This window comes from Barbus barbus (genome assembly GCF_936440315.1).
Source record: "Barbus barbus genome assembly, chromosome: 10".
NCBI classification, from domain to species: Eukaryota; Metazoa; Chordata; class Actinopteri; order Cypriniformes; family Cyprinidae; genus Barbus; species Barbus barbus.
The window spans coordinates 8,953,479-8,973,877 of NC_136738.1; the positions used below are offsets into that span (position 1 = coordinate 8,953,479).

The 20,399-nt window shown below is 38.2% G+C and overlaps 2 protein-coding genes across 2 annotated transcripts in view; one reads left to right on the forward strand and one right to left on the reverse strand.

Moving 5' to 3' along the window:
• LOC306876432 (neurabin-1-like) overlaps positions 1 to 6,624 on the forward strand; it is a 53,025-nt gene extending 46,401 nt beyond the window's left edge. Inside the window, exons 17-19 of the mRNA XM_079427587.1 lie at positions 974 to 1,090; positions 1,480 to 1,668; positions 5,005 to 6,624. Coding sequence (XP_079283713.1) covers positions 974 to 1,090; positions 1,480 to 1,668; positions 5,005 to 5,163 — 465 coding nt within the window. The 3' untranslated portion in view covers positions 5,164 to 6,624. The remainder of the gene's footprint in view (positions 1 to 973; positions 1,091 to 1,479; positions 1,669 to 5,004) is intronic.
• Positions 6,316 to 20,399, reverse strand: LOC306876433 (pyruvate dehydrogenase (acetyl-transferring) kinase isozyme 1, mitochondrial-like). Its single transcript, XM_079427588.1, has 11 exons — positions 19,729 to 20,399; positions 19,055 to 19,196; positions 18,895 to 18,966; positions 12,025 to 12,209; positions 11,665 to 11,760; positions 11,210 to 11,287; positions 10,337 to 10,413; positions 10,036 to 10,134; positions 9,315 to 9,425; positions 8,857 to 8,970; positions 6,316 to 8,110 (listed from the first exon to the last, which is right to left on the reverse strand). The coding sequence occupies exons 1-11, from the start codon at positions 19,835 to 19,837 to the stop codon at positions 7,970 to 7,972; spliced, it is 1,224 nt and encodes a 407-aa protein (XP_079283714.1). The 5' UTR covers positions 19,838 to 20,399; the 3' UTR covers positions 6,316 to 7,969.

The following is a 20,399-nucleotide window of genomic DNA, read 5'->3' on the forward strand; positions in this document are numbered from 1 at the left end:
TAACAAATGGTGTTCAAGTATTGTTCATTCTTAGTTCACGTTAACTAATGAACCTTATTGTAAAGTGTTACCAATCAATTAATTGTATAATAATTGTAATTACATATTACATAATATAACTTTTATAAAGTTGAAGTGACCTTTATGTTAGAATATGTATAACTTAATATTTTAACTAATTGCAAAAGCTGAATAATCCATCAAAGTCTACTGATTAATCAGTGAAATAATCACTTGTTGCAGCCCTATTCATGTATGCTATAGGGGGTTATTTCATGTATGTTATATTTGCAGCAGCAGTATTTCTTACATGCTCACAGCAGCATGTTGTGGATGTATTGGCAGTAGCAAGTCTCGGGACTTGCTCTGCAGCAGCGTAGCAGATCTATTCTGCCAAGACCAAAAACATTAACATTGTCATGTACATTACCATACCAATCGCGCCGAGAGTTGTCATGACAGAACTTTTTGTGTTCAACATTAGAATGAAACTCATACATGTTTCGAATGTCATGAGGGTGAGTAAATGACCACTTTCATTTTTGGATTAACTATTCTTCTAAATTTACATGTACTGTAGCTGATGCTGTTTATAAATTAATCAAGATCAAATCGAGATCAAAATCAGATGGAATCAAGAGCTTGTGAATCAGAATCAAACTGATTCATAAAATCTGTGTCAATATCCAGTATCAATACTTTTAAATAATGAAGATTTCTTATAACTCAAAATATGTGAAAACAGATCATGTCTACTTTTTTTTACCCAAAATTTTACCCAAATGTTTGTTGATTAATCAGTCTGGTCAGTGTATCGGTCTGACACTTCCAGTAGTCATTTTGAAGGACTGTTGATGATGTTACACTTGCTGACAAGTTCTTTTCTCTGAAGCTCATTCTTTTGGTTTAAAGAGCTGAAGCTCCCCAATCCTTGTGTTCGGATAACAAATCCTGCTCTCTGTGCCCATTCCAGAGTTTGTCAGTGCTAGATGATTCGAACCCCAGCAGTCCTGCTTCCGATCTTTCTGGGCTGGTGGTGGAGCCCAACCTGTCAGGCCGCTCTCATACATTAACCTTCTCCTCCAGCGAGGTGAGTGCAGATCAGACATGATGCTCTCACCGCCGTTCATTTGCACGCGTTTGCTGCCATAAACAGGCCGCCTGGAAGGTCAAGTATGGTCTCGTGCCACCCGCTCTTCACTCGTGTCATTCCTGTGTTGTAGTTATTTTTAGTGTGAAGTATGCATGTGTGTGCTGATGGTGTTTTCATGTGGCTGATCACAGTAGTGTTTGTTTTGCATGACCGAGAGGATTACATGCATGCTTGATGTTGTGTGAGGTAACATTCACTCCATCTTCTGTGCACAGAAATCATCCCACATTCATATATTCTACAGTAACCAAAAAGTAGGTGCATTAAATAAAATGATGCCTGTTTAGGACCATGAGATTCACCTGGCTGATTTGTGTGTGTATTAGATTCTGGATGAGGAGCCTTGTTCTGGAGGGAAGGAGTATCACTGGCAGAACCGTCCTGTCTCTGACTGGACGTCCCAGCAAGTGTGTCATTGGCTGATGGGTATGAACATGGATCAGTACACACCTGAGTTCAGCACACAGGCCATTGATGGACAGCAGCTCCTCAACCTGGACAGTGACAGACTGAAGGTTAGTAGGATGTGCTCTCATGGATGTATTTGGAAGAGAACTGTTTCTAATCTGACATAAACCGGCATTAGTGTAGCCTTAAATACATGTGTATGTATTGTAATTAGAAATATCTTTTTATTTTGGCTCACTTTGAATGCTTAGACATTACTGTTTTTTTTTTTTTTTTAAGGGGTCATCGGATGCAAAATTCACTTTATGTGTTGTTTGAACATAAATGTGTGTTGGAAGTGTGTGTACACATCCACCCTATAATGATAAAAATCCACCCAGTGTTTTTTTTAAATCCTCTTTCTCAAATCAGGCTGTTCTGAGATTCCTGTCAGAATGACGTAGTTCTTCTTTAGATTAGTTGATAGTTGATTGACAAGACCGTCTTACCTTAGACCCGCCATGAGTGAGCTGAGAGCTGTCCGCCATTGTGTCGACTCCAGTGCAGGGGAAGACAAGAACGTCAATTAAGCGATTGAGGTGTTTTGTTGTTGGATGTAATAATGAACCTAGCAGTCGTCATTTACTCCCGACATCTGAGCCGCTGAAGATGCAGAGGATTTTATTTCCATTGTATAAATAATATGTATTTAAAAAAGTAATTGTAGTCTGATTATGAGAATTAAACACATTATAATCTAATTACAAGTATTTAATTTTTGGAATCTGATTGTTTAATTAAAATTTAATATAATCAGTTACTACCCAGCACTGATAACAAAACACATTTATGGATACACGTTTTGTGGAAATGTTATTTAAAAAGTACTGAATATGTAATGGTCCTTGGGATAATTAAAAAAATAATGGTAGACTTATCAGAAACGATATATTTAGATTTTTTTCACATTTAATATTTCAGCTTAAATAAACTGCAATGAAAAAAATACTGTTTTATCTATATCTGTAAGACATGTTTTTGTCCCAGTATAAACAACGAAAGCATTCAGAACTGTAAATTTTAAAAAGTAAATTTTATTTATAGGCCTATATGCCTTGCGAAAGTATTCATACCCCTTCATTTTTTTTTTTTTTTTTTTTTTCATGTTTTATGTTGCTGTCTTATGTTAAACTGCTTTAAATTACTTTTTTCCACATCTACACTCCATACACTATAATGGTAAAGCAACAACAACAAAAAAAACATCTTTTGCAAATTTATTAAAAATAAAAAACTTAAATGATTCCATTGCATAAGTACTCATACCCTTATCTGGGACAGTTGGAATTTATCTCAGGAGCATTCATATTGCTTGTAGGTGTTACTAGACTTTGAGTGAAGGTAACCTGTGGCAAATTCAATTGAATGGGTATGATTTGGAAAGGCACGCGTCTTAATAAAAGGTCCAACAGCTCATAATGCATATCAGAGCAAAAACCAAGCCCTGTGGTCAAAATAACAGTCTGTAGAGCTCAGAAACAGATTTGCGTCAAGCCACACATCTGAGGAAGAAAAATAATTCTGCTTCATTGAAGGGTCACAGAAGCATGTAGTCTCTGTTACCCTTAATGGAAGAAGTTTGAAACAACCAGGATTCTTCTTAGAACTGGCCTCCTGGCCAAACTGAGCAATTGATGGAGAAGGGCTTTGGTTAGAGTGGTGACGAAGAACCTGATGGTCACTCTAGTTGAGCTCCATAATCATGATGGAGAAATCTACAGAAGGACAAACACCACTGCAACACTCCATCGATCTGGTCTTTATGGCAGTGTGGCAAGACTCAATCCTCTCTTCAGTGTAGACACATGAAAACACACTTAAAATTAGAAGGAAAAAAAAGCACCTAAAGGACCCTCAGACTGTGAGAAATAATATTCTCTGATGAACCTCAATTCCAAGCATCATGTTTGAAGGAAAGCAGGCACTGCTCATCACATGCAGAGTACCATCCCAAAAGTAAAGTGTACTGGAAGCAGCCTCATGCTGTCGGGCTGTTTTTCAGCGGCAGGGACTGAGGGACTCGTCAGAGTAGAAGAAAAGTTAGATGCACCAAAATATAGAGATAGCCTTAATGAGAATCCAGTCCAGAGCATTCAGAACCTCAGACGGGCAGAAGGTTTACCTTCCAACAGGACACAATGGACCTAAACACACAGCAAGGAGTGGCCCAGCCAGAGCCTGAGCTTGAACCCAATCAAATATTTCTGGAGAAACCTGAAAATGTGCGTCTGCCCCATCCAACCTGACAGAGCTTGAGAGGTGAAGAGGTGAGGAGAAGAATAGCAGATAATTGTCAAATGCTGATGAGCAAAGCTTGTTACATCAAACAAAAAAGACTTAAGGCTGAAAAGGTGCTTCAGCTAAATATTTAGTTATGAATACTTATGTACTTATTGTAATTAATTTACAAAGTTGTGACAATTCTGTTTTTGCTTTGTCAATATGGTGTATGGAGTGTAGACTGATGTAGAAATTTTTTTTTTAAAGCAGTTAACATAAGGCAGCAACATAACAAAACGTGAAAAAAAAATGAAGGGGTATGAATACTTTCGCAAGGCACTGTATATATAGTGCGTGCGTAATTATTTTGTAGGTTGATATTCTGATTATATTTTTCCAAGCACATATGAGCAATTTCAAACCACATCAATCTTAATTACTACTATTCATTTTACATATAATGTAAGTTATATATGATTGTTAACAAGGGCTGGAAGCGAACAATGCCTTATATTCAGGTGTGCATAATTAAGCAGGGTCATTTTTATAGGTAAAATGGGCCAAAAAGAGATTTAACTCGCACTGAAAAGTCTAAAATTATTAAATGCCCACGAGAAGGATGCAATACTAGAAATTGCTAAATTTAAGGTGTGACCATCGGACAGTGAAATGCTCATTGGGTTAGCAGAGCTAGAAAAAAAAACAGGTGATGTTTCAAGATTCTTTACCTAACCTAATTCACACTGCACGATTTTAGCCCTGATATTCATATATAAAATTAAACATAAAAGGGGGCTAGGGATTTTCCTGTAAATAATATTCTTCTATAAAAGGACAGAAGATTGATTGCATTTTTATTTTTAATCACTTTGGGGGCTTTTATAGGTTATAAGAAGTATACTCATTATAAAATGCACAAAACGTTGGTTTCACTTTCAAATACTTGGATTAGTGTATATAAAATTTTCCAAGCAGAAGTATGTTGTTAACAAGGAAGTCATCTTTGTTAATTAGGCTATTGTGTGTTCGGGGAGGACTTATAGACCACATTCTTTCAGAAAATGCATTTGACAATACTCTAAATTTTAAAAGTGCATTAAGATCACTGCAAGATGTTGCTTAATTGTATTTTGTCATCTGCTGACACACTTGTGTTTAAGGATGGTTTGCAATGCTCTCCACAGGCTCTGGGTGTTTCCAGTCAGAATGACCGAGCCACCATCAAGAAGAAACTGAAGGAGATGAAGAAAGCACAAGAGAAGATGGAGAAACAGCGGGAAAAGCGTGAGAAAGAGGCTAGACGCAGCGGACGGCTGCCTGCCAGCATTGACTCTGTGTGCTGATGATGTTCAGTGCATCAACTTGTCTTTTATTCGTCTTAATTCTTGACACAATCATCGGCAGACTGTTACAACACATATGAGCCATTCTAGAGGAGTTGCTATGAATACGGTCAGTAACTCATTAATAACAGTCAGACGGTCGAGCTGAAACACTAATGAAGCTGCTTACGAGATCATATTTTATTCTGTTCACTTCAGTCTGTGCAGCACAAATATGAGCAGAAATATACTGTTCATCTACAGGTAGTGAATTTACTAAGAAAGGTGTTGTACCCATCTGTGGGCATGTTGCCTTCACTGTAAAAGAAAAAAACAATTAATCAGTATTTTGTCGTCTTTTTTTTTTTTTAAGTAAAATATCTCAGCAGCCCTAAAACAAGATAAATGTATTTGCATAAGAAAAGAAAAAGTTACACATTCAGACAGATTTTTTGAGAATATACTAAATTTAGTTAAATGTATATTTTTGTTAAATTTCCAGAAGAAATTGCATTTAATTTATTCTCTGAAAGCAAATTAATGTATCCTAAGAATGTTTAGATCATTTTACTGGAAAACAAGACAAAATACTGATTAAGAAAAATCTTTTTTCAGTGTTCTAAGTGAGATATTAGACTAGCTTGTAAGAAAATCAATATGGCAATTCATAGCAGACCAATTTTTTTTATTAATTTTAATTGTATTTTATGATACCACTGTAGGGCCTATTTAAAAAAAAAAAAAAAAATAACTTGCTAAGGGATATATAAATATTCAGATGCCTATTTTCACAACTTTGCCACTAATATTGTGGCACAAATAGTGCTTTCAAAAAAGATTTTGTATTGTATTTTAGGAGTACTTCTGTGGCCTGTGGTGTATGGTGTTAAACGGGTCACTTTGCTGGATCCTTGTACAGTCAAGTAATACTGAGCACTATATTTTTACTGAAACAAAAGGGGAATGTGGTTTATAAATGTGCAAATGAAATATTTTATACACAACTATTAGCATAGCTTTATTAGCATAGCTTAAGGAAGGGACATTAACTTTTGTACACATTTTCTACTAAGTAGAATAGCTTGTTGGTTAAACCATTTTGCTAATTCTGAAAAGCAGAGAGTGAAACTCAAAGTGAAAGGTGTTTGTATATCTCGTTTGTTGTTTTTATTTGAAAGGTACTGCTTTAATGTTATGGATATGGGTTAAAAATACATACTTGTTACACAATGTAGCATATAGTTAACTTTTATTAGTGACCATGGCCCAAATTGTATTTGACTAACAGAAGCTGTAATGAATTTAAGTAGGCCTACTGGATAATCATCTGATTGTAAGCGTCGTTTTAAAAGAGTGCTCATGTCATCGTGTCCCGTGGTTATATTTTTGTAACCTTGTAAAATAGATGATTTTGAACAGACAAAAATCAAGCTATCTGGTACAAAGTGCATAAGCTGCAAAATAAATGCTTTCACTTCTTGTAAAAGAAAAGACTGTGTGTGTTCAATCCAAAATCCGGCTCCCTTCACACTAGATCCATGTTCAAAAAGTAAAAATGGATAAAGCCTGTTCAGTCACTGCTGAATTACCTTTTAAATCAAACGCTTTCGAAGCACTGCGAATCATTTGCTCAGTTCAAACCTGATTCTGTGTATGGACCTGCCAAAGTCACGTGATTTCATTAAACGAACTGATCACGGATCAGCTTTATACATTTGCAGATATTTTGAGACACATTTGTATAAAAAGAAGATTAGTAGATAATGGTCTCTAATAGCCAAGCCCTGCAACTTAATAAAAGAACACATAGGCTACAGGAACTTAATATTTAATGGTATTTGATTTTGTAAATTGCATTTAGTAGATTACACTTTCAATAAAACATTTAGAATGGGTTTGCAAAAGCTGTTTTTTTTTTGCATTTACACGTTCTGACCAGCAGGCGTCACCAGCATGTGTCGATTGGAGGCCCTCAAAACAGTGAATCATTCATTACTGCACACTCAAGTCATGAAAAACATCCTACAGCTGTGTTTGAAAGTGTAAAATACGTTTGTCATGAGGCTGCAGTTACAGTCTGTCTCACTGTACTCATAGTACTTTATTGAAACAGGATGAGATTCAAACTACTTAACACTCGTTTAAAACTGGTCAAAAGACGATTCATTTGCGTTTGTTCCTCTTTTTTGTCCTTTAAGTGCCTGCAATGTTAATTAGTTGAAGCTGAATATATTCTAGTGGGGTTAAGCATTTAACACTTTCAACCCCTTCACACTACATTCTCACACTTTCTTTAGAAAAAGCGATATGTTATACATGGGACAGTACAAGGAACGTGAAGTCCCAGTTATGCTGGTATATATTATAGCCCACAACTGCGTGACACAAACTTGATTTCCAAATCACAATGTGTAAGTTTAAAGCAAAAATGATCAAGATGACCCAAAAAATAAATACGGACTTATCCATTCAAACGTAAGATAAATAAGTCATGAAACTCATACTGGTATTGAGTCACACTCAAAATACACCAGAATTACAAAAGCCTAACTGTCTATCTGGGATATGATGGCACTAGCAACACCTGTGCTAACTTACAATACTGGTACCACATGGTACAGTGCAAAACTTTTTCATTAGAACATCCTAGAAACATTTAGTGTTTCAGCATGCTCTTATGTATTCCCAGTCTCTTGTTACTTTTCGGTCCTCTATCCTGATCTACACGGGGCAGACAGATGAAGATAAGATGCTTTATTGAGTCTGGTGAAAGGTGCGAGAGGGGAGACTGGGCAAGCGCATCCACAACACAAGCAGCGAGATCAGACTAGAAGCTGCGGTAGGTGGACATGTCCTTGGGTTCTTTGCTGGGGACACACCAGTCATCCGCTTCATGGATGGTTTTATAATGCTTCCAAGCGGATTTGTTGTAAACGGGAAGCCTCTCGATGGACTCAGTGGACAAAGCCTTCAGGGATTAAAATACATTATTATAAATGGAATCCAGAAATGAGAGAGAATATAAATGAAGCATTATTTCAATAAATAACCAAAACAGTAATTATCATTTCAATAATAATTATTAATATTATTATTATAGTTAGGCTATTATTATTATTATTATTATAATACACAATTGATCAAAAATTTGGGGTTGGTAAGATTAAAAAAAAACTGTAAAAACAGTAATATTATAAAATTATTAAAATTTGTTTTCTTTTTGAATATATGTTCAAATGTAATGTATTCCTCTGATCAAAGCTGAATTTTCAGTATCATTACTCCAGTCTTCAGTGTCACATTATCCTTCAGAAATCATTCTAATATGCTGATTTACTGCTCGAGAAACATTTCTTATTATTGTCCATGTTGAAAACAGTTGTGCTTTCTCATATTTTTCTGAAAAGCATTAAACTGTTTCTGAGTTTTAGGATCATTAAGGTTTTTTGGGGGGGTTTTTTGCAGAGACAATTCAAATGTTGGCTTTTCATCATTTTGTTATATTTTGTGTTTTTCATCATATTTTTACACATTACTGTAATGACACCGACATTTTTTGCATTGCTGTTAAAGCAATATCAAAAAATAATGTCAATGCAAAAAATCTCCTAAAATATAATTATGCAAATAATTATAATGAAAATACATAGATTTGGGAGGATGAAAACCAGAGGTTATTATATAAGGTTAAGAGTTACAGACAGATGTACTCACTCTGATATAAATGACAGCATCTGTGCCAAATCCCTCCATGGAGTAGAGCTTTAGGTCACCTTGGAAATATCTGGCGTAAAGTCTGGAGATGGGCAGCCCATAACCAAAACCAGCCTGAGACCACAAGACAACACATGCCATCAACATAGCAAAGATATATTGTGGGTGCTTTAACAGGTCATTTAAGACAGGTAATTCAAAACGATGTATTTGCCAATTTTTACTGATAGACAAGTTGAAACAGAAATAATGCAGACAAAACAGGGAGAATGGGATCAAGAAATGCAGGTTACAACTTGCTACATCATTTGTCTGAGCATGTAAGCCAATCGCTAAGCCACAGCTACTACAACCCTTCAGTTTCTGAGCATTAAAAAATGAAACCAAAAGAAAGTGGGACCCTGGGATGTGGACTGTACTGAGAGTATGTTCAGATTTCAGAGATGTCCCATACTGACCAGAGGAGTGGCTCGAGACGTGTCCATCTGAGGACGAGGTGCAGTGGAGTATGTGTATGTAAACAACCTGTCAATCTTCCTCAGCGGGACTCCGCCTCCATGATCACTGACCTGACAGAACAACATGATTCACATTAAACCAGGTTTTATTGTTTAATGGCCTATTATCTATCAAAGATTCTACCATTACATTAAGTGCAGATTTACACCAGCTTTCAAATGTTTGGGGTTGGCTGCATTTATTTGATCAAAAATGCAATAAAATAATTGTTTTCAAGTTGAATATATTTTAAAATATAATTTATTCCTGTGATGTTAAAGCTGAATTTTCAGCATCATAACTACAGTCTTCAGTGTCACATGATACTCCAGAAATCATTCTAATATGCTGATTTGATGCTCAAGAAACATTTCTGATTATCATCATCAATGTTAAAAACAATTTCTGTGGAAACGTGATAATTTTTTTCAGGATTCTTGAGCAGCATTTATTTGAAATAGAAATATTTTCGTAACATTATAAATGTCTTTACTGGCATGTTTGATCAATTTAATGCATCCATGCTGAAATAAAGAAAGAGAACCCAAACTTTTAAATGGTAATTTTAGGAACACTGTGATTTATGGTATGCAGTATAATTAACATGAATCCAGCTGGCCGTTTGGTTAAGTTTAGGAGTTACCACAGATTTGACCACAGCCGCTCTGTCTGACTCTGTACCTTCACAGTCAGGTCCTCTTGGCCGAGGACGATCTGCACATGCACTGGAGGATATTCCATGGCATCTTCATAAAGTTCCATGGTAGCGCGCATGGCATTCTGCAGGAGTCACACAACATATTTATAGCTCAGCACACTGCTGCTCACCTAAAAGAGCAACACCATTCACTGTACATCATGTGACACAACATCATACGCAATCTAAAACTCAATATTAACTCTACTCAGAACTTTGGGCAAATATTCTCGCCAGATGAGTGCATACTTCAATATTTATGCAGTGAGAACTGAAGTACAGCACCTTAAAGAGCTCAAACACCATGTGGTACAGATGAGACGGCACATAAACCACAGCAATGGGTTTATCAGGTCCTTTAACTGCAGAGGAAACACATGAGACACAGCAGTCACACTTCTGACCATCCATGTGGAAACCTGACGGTTTACAAATCATTAAAGGTGGGGTAAGCGATTTCTGGAAGCCAATGTTGATATTTGAAATCACCAAAACAAACACGCCCCTACCCCAAAAGGGTCTCGCCCCTATTTTCATAGCTCCGCCCCACACATACGTAGCCTACGCAACCCAAGCAATGATTAGTTATGTGAAATAAAGCAAAACCAAAGTTACCGTGTCTACACTGGATGCGAGCCAAGTGACAAAATACAAGGCTATAGAAGTCATTATAATAATCAGTGATGTTCTCTACACTGGATACTGCGTGGTGCGACGAATCTCCGACAAATCTATCGCGTCCAGTGTAGGCAGACTTTAGCTGTTGCGGCGCGGTGCGTCCGGTGTAGACACGGTTGTTACTCACCTATCGAGAAGTACCAAAGCAACCTCAGCATCCGATCACAGGCCTTCCGCTCCTTAAGTTCTCTCGAGCGCTGGAAAGCTGATCCGATATTTACACGGATCCTACTTCTTGCCTCATCGTTCCGCAAACGTGTTTTTTATTCGCCATCTCTATCTTTCTGTAGCTCGGCTCGGCTGTTCACTGAACACTCTCTACTCCACATCATGAGCAGACACACCCCTTACTGCTGATTGACTACAAGTTTGTTTTGGTACTCTGCCCCGACTCAGTTTTCTAAAGGGTTTTTGAAAAAATACATACCCCACCTTTAATTCAGTTACATTACTTGTAGTAAATGTGCAGCAGGAAGTTACCGTTGAATTCTTCCAGTACCAACTCAGGTGAGTTCATATAATACCGGTCGCAAAGGTTACGGGCATTTTCATAAGCATCTGAAATACAGTAACAGGTAAAAGTTTAAATATTGAATAATTAAATAATGTTTCATAGATTCTGAAGAAAATATAAATGGTGCTTGTCAAGGCAAAAGTTGGTGTCGTGATTCCAATGTGTTGTGGCTGTTTGCCAGGGCATTGCTACATTCTGTCTTAACGTGTTTTGGGAGGTTGCTAGGGCATTCAGATCACATTTCAACTCAAAAGTTATAAATTAATTAATTAATTAATATGGCTTAAATGAAGTCTACAAAGCACCCCTTTCCTCATTTTCATTACTGTAATGCAGAAAAAATTATGAAAAATGTATTCATACATTTAATCAAATCCTTAATTATCGCTACATGTTTTTGAGATGGATAGATCACGGTCACCTTTCACGACATCAGTGACACGACAGCTGGGGTCAATGCTGCCGATCTCTTTGGGATGAGCAGGATTGTCACATATCTTTTCCCCAAACAGAAGAGCTGGAAACACACAGACATCATGTTATTGACATTTAATCCTCTCACTGGTGGTGAAACAACATAGCTCGACGTTTACTGGGTGACCGATCTGTGAAACTTGTAAACATGTCAGTCAGTGCTGCTAATCCAAGCTACATGTTCCAGAAGCCCCATTCATCGGACTGTACACTTCTGCTGTCCATAATGGAACCCATTATAAAGCGTCACAGAGCACTAGATGTGTATGTGTGTGTGTGTGTGTGTGTGTGTGTGTGTGTCTCTCACTGTGCTGGTTCAGGAGCATTCTGATTGAGATCCTGCTCATGTAGAACCGGTCCAGGAAGTACTGGATGTTCTGGCTGGTAATGGGGTCGGTCCCGTAGGTCTCCTTATATTCCACCACTCCTTGAGCCATGGTGGGCACCACATCATTGTGGCGGTTTCTGATTTTAATGACAGCATCTGTGAAGCTAAAACATCAGAAATGTGCGTGTGTTCGTTAGCACAGGTAGGACTGGAAGGTAGAGGGCTTCATGGGCCCACTTGGATTGAGACCCAAGTGCATTTGGGTTCAAAATTTAGATGGGTGCTTTTGACATGGGTCGGGTCTGATATTAGTTGCCTTGGGTTTGGGATCATTTTAAATAAAAGCAGTTTTATCAAATAGACCCAAGTTATTTTAAAACATGCCAACCTTTCATTTCTCATTTTGAGCATTTAGCAATATTTTATTATGTAAAACAAATACATATCAATAATTCTATGCTATTACTATTATTATCCCCCTTCTTCTCTGTCAATCCATGCTTCTATGTAAATGACCAAACCCTACAGTACAGATGCATGTAGCAGCAACATGTGATGACATGTTTTCATAGTTATTAATATTGTAATTCTAACAAAACTATTTTTTTTTTTTTTTTTTGTTAACTGCTGCATGAGTGTTTCTAATAAAGTGATGGCATGATGGCAAATTTGAAATCTTTCATTTATATGTATATATATATATATACACACACACACACACACACACTGAACAAAATTAAACGCAAAAACTTTTTGCCCCCATTTTTCATGAGCTGAACTCAAAGATCTAAAACTTTTTCTATGTACACAAAAGGCCTATTTCTCTCAAATATTGTTCACAAATCTGTCTAAATCTGTGTTAGTGAGCACTCTCATTTGCCGAGATAATCCATCCACCTCACAGGTGTGGCATATCAAGATGCTGATTAGACAGCATGATTATTGCACAGGTGTGCCTTAGGCCGGCCACAATAAAAGGCCACTCTAAAATGTGCAGTCAGTGAGGTCCGAAAACCAGTCAGTATCTGGTGTGACCACCATTTTCCTCACGCAGTGCAACACATCTCCTTCGCATAGAGTTGATCAGGTTGTCCACTCCTCTTCAATGGCTGTGCGAAGTTGCTGGATATTGACAGGAACTGGAACACGCTGTCGTATACGCCAATCCAGAGCATCACAAACATGCTCAATAGGTGGCATGTCCGGTGAGTATGCTGACCATGCAAAAACTGGGATGTTTTCAGCTTCCAGGAATTGTGTACAGATCTTTGCAACATGGGGCCGTGCATTATTATGCTGCAACATGAGGTGATGGTCGTGGATGAATGGCACAACAATGGGCCTCTGGATCTCGTCACGGTATCTCTGTGCATTCAAAATGCCATCAATAAAATGCACCTGTGTTCGTTGTCCATAACGCACGTCTACCCATACCATAACCCCACCGCCACCATGTACCACTCGATCCACAACGTTGACATCAGCAAAGCGCTCACCCACACAACGCCATACACGCTGTCTGCCATCTGCCCTGTACAGTGAAAACCAGGATTCATCCGTGAAGAGAACCCCTCTCCAAAGTGCCATCGAATGTGAGCATTTGCCCACTCAAGTCAGTTACAACGACGAACTGTAGTCAGGTCGAGACCCCGATGAGGACGACGAGCATGCAGATGAGCTTCCCTGAGACGGTTTCTGACAGTTTATGCAGAAATTCTTTGGTTATGCAAACCGATTGTTGCAGCAGCTGTCCGGGTGGCTGATTTCAGACGATCTTGGAGGTGAAGATGCTGGATGTGGAGGTCCTGGGCTGGTGTGGTTACACGTGGTCTGCGGTTGTGAGGTCGGTTGGATGTACTGCCAAATTCTCTGAAATGCCTTTGGAGACGGCTTATGGTAGAGAAATGAACATTCAATTCACGTGCAAACAGCTCTGGTGGACATTCCTGCAGTCAGCATGCCAATTGCACGATCCCTCAAAACTTGCGACATCTGTGGCATTGTGCTGTGTGATAAAACTGCACATTTTAGAGTGGCCTTTTATTGTGGCCAGCCTAAGGCACACCTGTGCAATAATCATGCTGTCTAATCAGCATCTTGATATGCCACACCTGTGAGGTGGATGGATTATCTCGGCAAAGGAGAAGTGCTCACTAACACAGATTTAGACAGATTTGTGAACAATATTTGAGAGAAATAGGCCTTTTGTGTACGTAGAATCAGTCTTAGATCTTTGAGTTCAGCTCATGAAAAATGGGGGCAAAAACAAAAGGTGTTGCATTTATAATTTTGTTCAGTGTATGTATGTATGTATGCATATGTAAATACAGAAGTGAGTACACCCCTCACATTTTTGTAAATATTTTATTATATCTTTTCATGTGACAACACTGAAGAAATGACACTTTGCTACAATGTAAAGTAGTGAGTGTACAGCTTGTATAACTGCAAATTTGCTGTCCCCTCAAAATAACTCAACACACAGCCATTAATGTCTAAACCGCTGGCTACAAAAGTGAGTACACCCCTAAGTTAAAATGTCCAAATTGGGCCCAAAGTGTCAATATTTTGTGTGGCCATCATTATTTTCCAGCACTGCCTTAACCCTCTTGGGCATGGAGTTCAACAGAACTTCATAGGTTGCCACTGGAGTCCTCTTCCACTCCTCCATGACGACATCACAGAGCCGGTGGATGTTAGAGACCTTGCGCTCCTCCACCTTCCGTTTGAGGATACCCCACAGATGCTCAATAGGGTTTAGGTCTGGAGACATTAGGGCTGGGTATTGTGACCAATTCTGCGATTCGATTCGATTCTTATTTTTATGGTTTCGATTCTATTCAATTCGATATCGATTAGCTATCAATATTTCATTTAAAATGTTAGTTTTGCAGACATGGGATCCATATTTTGATATAAATGCTGGTAACTGAAACTCTCCTACTTAAGTTTATTACTGAAATACACATCTACATTAATAATAGGGTGCACGCAGTTGTTTTTTTTAGTGGAGCAATTCAAAAGATGGTGACACCTTCAGGATGAGAGGTGAATATTCATATCCTCTTACGTGAAGCACGCGCATTAAGAATCGATTCAGGGCTTTCCGAATCGATATCGTTGCGTTAAACTGAAGATCGATTAAAATCGGAGAATCGATATTTTTTACCCAGCCCTAGGAGACATGCTTGGTCAGTCCATCACCTTTGCCCTCAGCTTCTTTAGCAAGGCAGTGGTCGTCTTGGAGGTGTGTTTGGGGTCGTTATCATGTTGGAATCAGAGAGGGGATCATGCTCTGCTTCAGTATGTTGGCATTCATATTTCCCTCAATGAACTGTAGCTCCCCAGTGCCGGCAGCACTCATGCAGCCCCAGACCATTACACTCCTACCTGTAAGCAAGACACACTTGTCTTTGTACTCCTCAACTGGTTGCCGCCACACACGCATTGACACCATCTGAACCAAATAAGTTTATCATGGTCTCATCAGACCACAGGACATGGTTCCAGTAATCTATGTCTTAGTCTGCTTGTTTTCAAAAAACTGTTTGCGGGCTTTCTTGTGCATCGTCTTTAGAAGAGGCTTCCTTCTGGGACGACAGCCATGTAGACCACTTTGATGCAGTGTGCAGCGTATGGTCTGAGCACTGACAGGCTGACCCCCCACCCCTTCAACCTCTGCAGCAATGCTGGCAGCACTCATATGTCTATTTCCCCAACACAAGCTCTGGATATGATGCTGAGCATGTGCACTCAACTTCTTTGGTCGATCATGGCGAGGCCTGTTCTGAGTGGAACCTGTCCTGTTAAACCGCTATATGGTCTTGGCCACCGTGCTGCAGCTCAGTTTCAGGGTCTTGGCAATCTTCTTATAGCCTACGCCATCTTTATGTAGAGCAACAATTCTTTTTTTCAGATCCTCATAGAGTTCTTTGCCATGAGGTGCCATGTTGAACTTCCAGTGACCAGTATGAGAAGGTGAGAGCGATAACACCAAAATTTAACACACCTGCTCCCCATTCACACCTGAGACCTTGTAACACTAACGAGTCACATGACACCGGGGAGAGAAAATGGCTTATTGGGGTGTACTCACTTTTGTGGCCAGCGGTTTAGACATTAATGGCTGTGTGTTGAGTTATTTAGAGGGGACAGCAAATTTACACTGTTATACAAGCTGTACACTCACTACTTTACGTTGTAGCAATAGTAACATTGTACTTTACTTTTCTTCAGTGTTGTCACATGAAAAGATATAAAATATTTACAAAAATGTGAGGGGTGTACTCACTTCTGTGAGATACTGTATGTATATATATATATATATATATGCGTGTGTGTTGTACAATTGATAGTCATGCGCATCTCGTCAATAAAGCCGGTTCAGTGATTGGCAGTAAATCGCCATCACCTGCTTTCAAATGGAGCGGCATTTACTACACAGAGCCGTAGTTCACTGCAGGGGCGTAGATTACGCGGGGGATGCGTCCCCCCCACTTTTTATAAAAAATAAATTCATCCCCCGCACTTTTTCATTGGACAGTTGTGTTCTCGATATGTTGAGGTTTTAATGGAGCAATGTATATAAATGCAGAATAATTTAAAATTCAAAGAGACAAGATAGTTTATACATGACGTTTACGTTTCCATGGCAATCAGTCACTCAGTTTGTGACGTCACGACATGCCCAGGCTCGCGCCCGCGGTCCCGCGCTGTATCCATCATTCATAGGAGGTCGAGATGAGTTCAAAGCAGCAAGATACTCTTCACTCCTTTTTTACGAAAAAGTCAAGCAGCGTAAGTTGGCATGTGGTATCCGAATAGTGTTGCACAATGTTGAGTGACTCTGCCTATTGCTCTTGTTGAATAATTAGCAAGTTTTTATCTTCATTATATGGAGAAATAAAAAGCTGCCTGGACAAACATGCACTTATTTATTTTCAGTGTATTTTTCCGTAACTCTTTTGTAACGTCTTTTATTTTAACACGTATGTATTAACATACGGGTCAGAACCCTTCAAATAAGAATAAAGATAATGTTGAACTGAGATTTTACAGCGTTTGCAGCATTGTGACACTCTGCCAAATCTACATGATGTATTTCAATCAAGTATAGCACTGATCCGATACAGGACCGCACTTCATTTAGGGGTGCTCTGTCATTATTGCACTAATTTGACTTTTATCTGTTGTCAAGAATGAACAAGAAACAGTCAGCCTAGGTTTGTTAGGACAGAGTTAGGACGACACACAGTGACAGGTGAGAAGAGTGGCTTTTAACACCTGTCTGTTTTTACATTGTATAACGTCTATAATACACAAGCGTTTGTAGGATTATACTGTATATGGACCAATCATAAAAAACACATAATTAGTCAAATATAGAAAAATAAAAAATAACATTAGTATGATGAACAACTTCTCAGCTATCATTTTTAACTACAGTAGGTAATTATTAGCTTGCATATTGGTTGTTCATTAGTACTTAAGCACATATTAATGCTGTATTTTTCATGACCATATTCTGCATCCCATAATCCTAAACTTAACAACTACAGCGACTACCTTACAAGCTATTAATAAGCAGTAAATGAAGAGTTTATTGAGGCAAAAGTCATAGTTAATAGTGAATATGTGTTCCCCATTCTAAAGTGTTAAAGATAATTTAGGATACAAATGATTGGTTATTGTCCAGCAGTGTACTTAATGTGTTATTTTCTTCTGTATGTCACTATTCCCTGTATGTACATGTTTCAAACACTACTTTATTTGCTATAGACAGAGGCAGAAGTGAATACAGAGCTGAGAGTGAATGAGGCAGAAGGTTTCAGTGAGGCTTCAGAGGTAAAGATTATTTACAGCATTGTCTATGATAAAAAATACGGATACATACGGATAAAAAAATGTATAGCCTGAATATACATGTAATATACTGTAAGTCGCTTTGGATAAAAGCGTCTGCTAAATGCATAAATGTAAATGTAAATGAATGATAAGATATTTCTTATACCTTTTAACAGAGTAATCAGACTAATGTATAATAGAACAGAACAGAATAAAGGAGTATGTGAATGTGCAAGTATCCATTACTGTGTGCCATGTACATACAACACACACAAAATACAATCTGAAATATGTAAACAATAGTACCCTTATAAGGACATCGTTGTAACTTACACTCAAAAAGGTGCATATTAGTACATTAAAGTACCAATATGAACCGTAATGTACAACTATGCAACTTTTTGGGGTAAATAAGGTACAAAGATGTGCTTTTAAGGGTACTCTCCCAGTGACAAGCTGTTGTATTTCTTTCTTTTTCTTTTTTCTCTCTTTCTTTCCTTCTATTTTATAATCATATATAATAATATAATCATAAAACATATTAAGCAAAAAGGTATGATTAAAAATAAAACCTGTCAATTAGACAAGGGTTAACTGAAAAAAAAACAACAACAAAAAAACAGGTATAACACGAGACATTCCGTCCCCCCCACTTTTGAAATGATGGCTACGCCCCTGGTTCACTGACAAGCAATATCGCGTTCATAATCGAATGCGATTTAGCTGCGATTATGAACGTGATATTGCCTAGCTAGCTTGTCAGTGAACTACGGCTCTGTGTAGTAAATGTCGCTCAATACATGTTGCGATTAATTGATATGCACCTTGTGTTATAATACCATGGCACTAAATTACTGAAATGCTCTTGGGGCAAATCTAGAAACAAAAGTAGAAACAAAACCCAACTATGCAGACTTCGGTTTCTGAGAGCCCTAGTCATTTGAAAGGGCCCATCCTTAGGACCCAACAAGACCTCTACTAGAAGGTATTTGATGAATCTCTTACTCTTGTATGAGCATTTCATCATCAGTATCCCTGTCCTTGAACTCCAGTATATCCTGGAAGCTGTGCATATACCTGCAGAGATGCAACACAACCACAGAATGTAGCTTACATATGTGCACACATTAGAATAATAAGACTGCATGTATGCATTCACACCAACCAGCTCTGCACCAGATGCACTGAAGCAGTTCTCAGAAGATTATCAGGCAATAAATCTATCTCCTTCATAATATTTGCCAGCCTGACAGGCAGTTCCTGTCTTAGAAATGTGAATGACGTTTTCGCACATGCGTTCTCTGAACCTGCAGAGACAAATGTACAGAGAGACAGAAAACAATAACATCATCATCGAGTTTTGGTGCATGCATTGATTCTATCCAGCAATTAATTAGATTTTATTTTTATATGTTCTGCTTTCACTAATTGTATTTAGTAGGTTTTAGTAATTTTGTGGTATTTTCTTTAGTTGTTTATTTTATTTTAGTTTATTAGGTTATTTAAACCTTAAACTAAACTTTTTTTCTTTTTTTATAATATGGAATATCCAACATACTTTTTCATAACATCATTCTCTATTCTAATCTATTTAAAATCGTCTTGGTACATTTTTAGACATTCCAACTTTTAGACTGGGTTTTTTTGATTAGATTATTTTCTTATTATCTTTTAATTGTATTCTATACCAATTACAAAAATACCATGTTACCTGGATATAGCATGGTTTTCTCATCTGACACTGTACAATTAGTACTACCTCCATGACACTTTTTGTGTATTCTTTTCTGTTTTGTTCTATTCTCATACTGAACTGCATCCATTTGATCACAGACTTACCAAAATCTATGAACTGTTTCATAGAGAGGGGAGAAGGTGAGAATCTGGAGTAAAAGTCGATTTGTTTAGCGATGGATGGAGCGTTCATCAAAGTCCTGAAGATCCTCATATTGGCGGCTTTTGCAGTTTAACTCGTCAGAAAATCTGAAAAAATGTCCTGTTGGCTTTCTAAGCTCATAGTTTCTTGTCCAAAACACAATCAGCAGAAAACTGCGTACTTGTTTCTCGACGTATGAAGTTGAATGTCAGTCATGTTCGCACATGCAGCGTTTCATTCAAAACCAGTGACCCGGTGACATCCAGCGCAGTTTCACTCTTCTGTATCACTCAGTATGGCACTGCAATCGTTATATACATGACATCGCACTAAACATGCAGGTAACGTTAATCCTGGAGTAATAATGCGTGAGCGTGTGTGTATGAACTCATGTGATCCGCAGGAGCATCAGTGAACACTGGGCCTGTCAGCGCAGTAAAAGCGCACAGTCCTCCTCAGCGGCTGAGCTCCCAGCACAACACACACTGAAACCCCGCCCCTAATCTCTGACCTGCTTCCTTGCTTGATTAGCAAACTGCTTCGCCAGGCTGCTGTAAACAAGTTAATGCTGCACGAACATAGATGTTTCTGTAAGTCAGCGCATCCACTCTTGTTGTTGTTGTTCTTCTTCTGT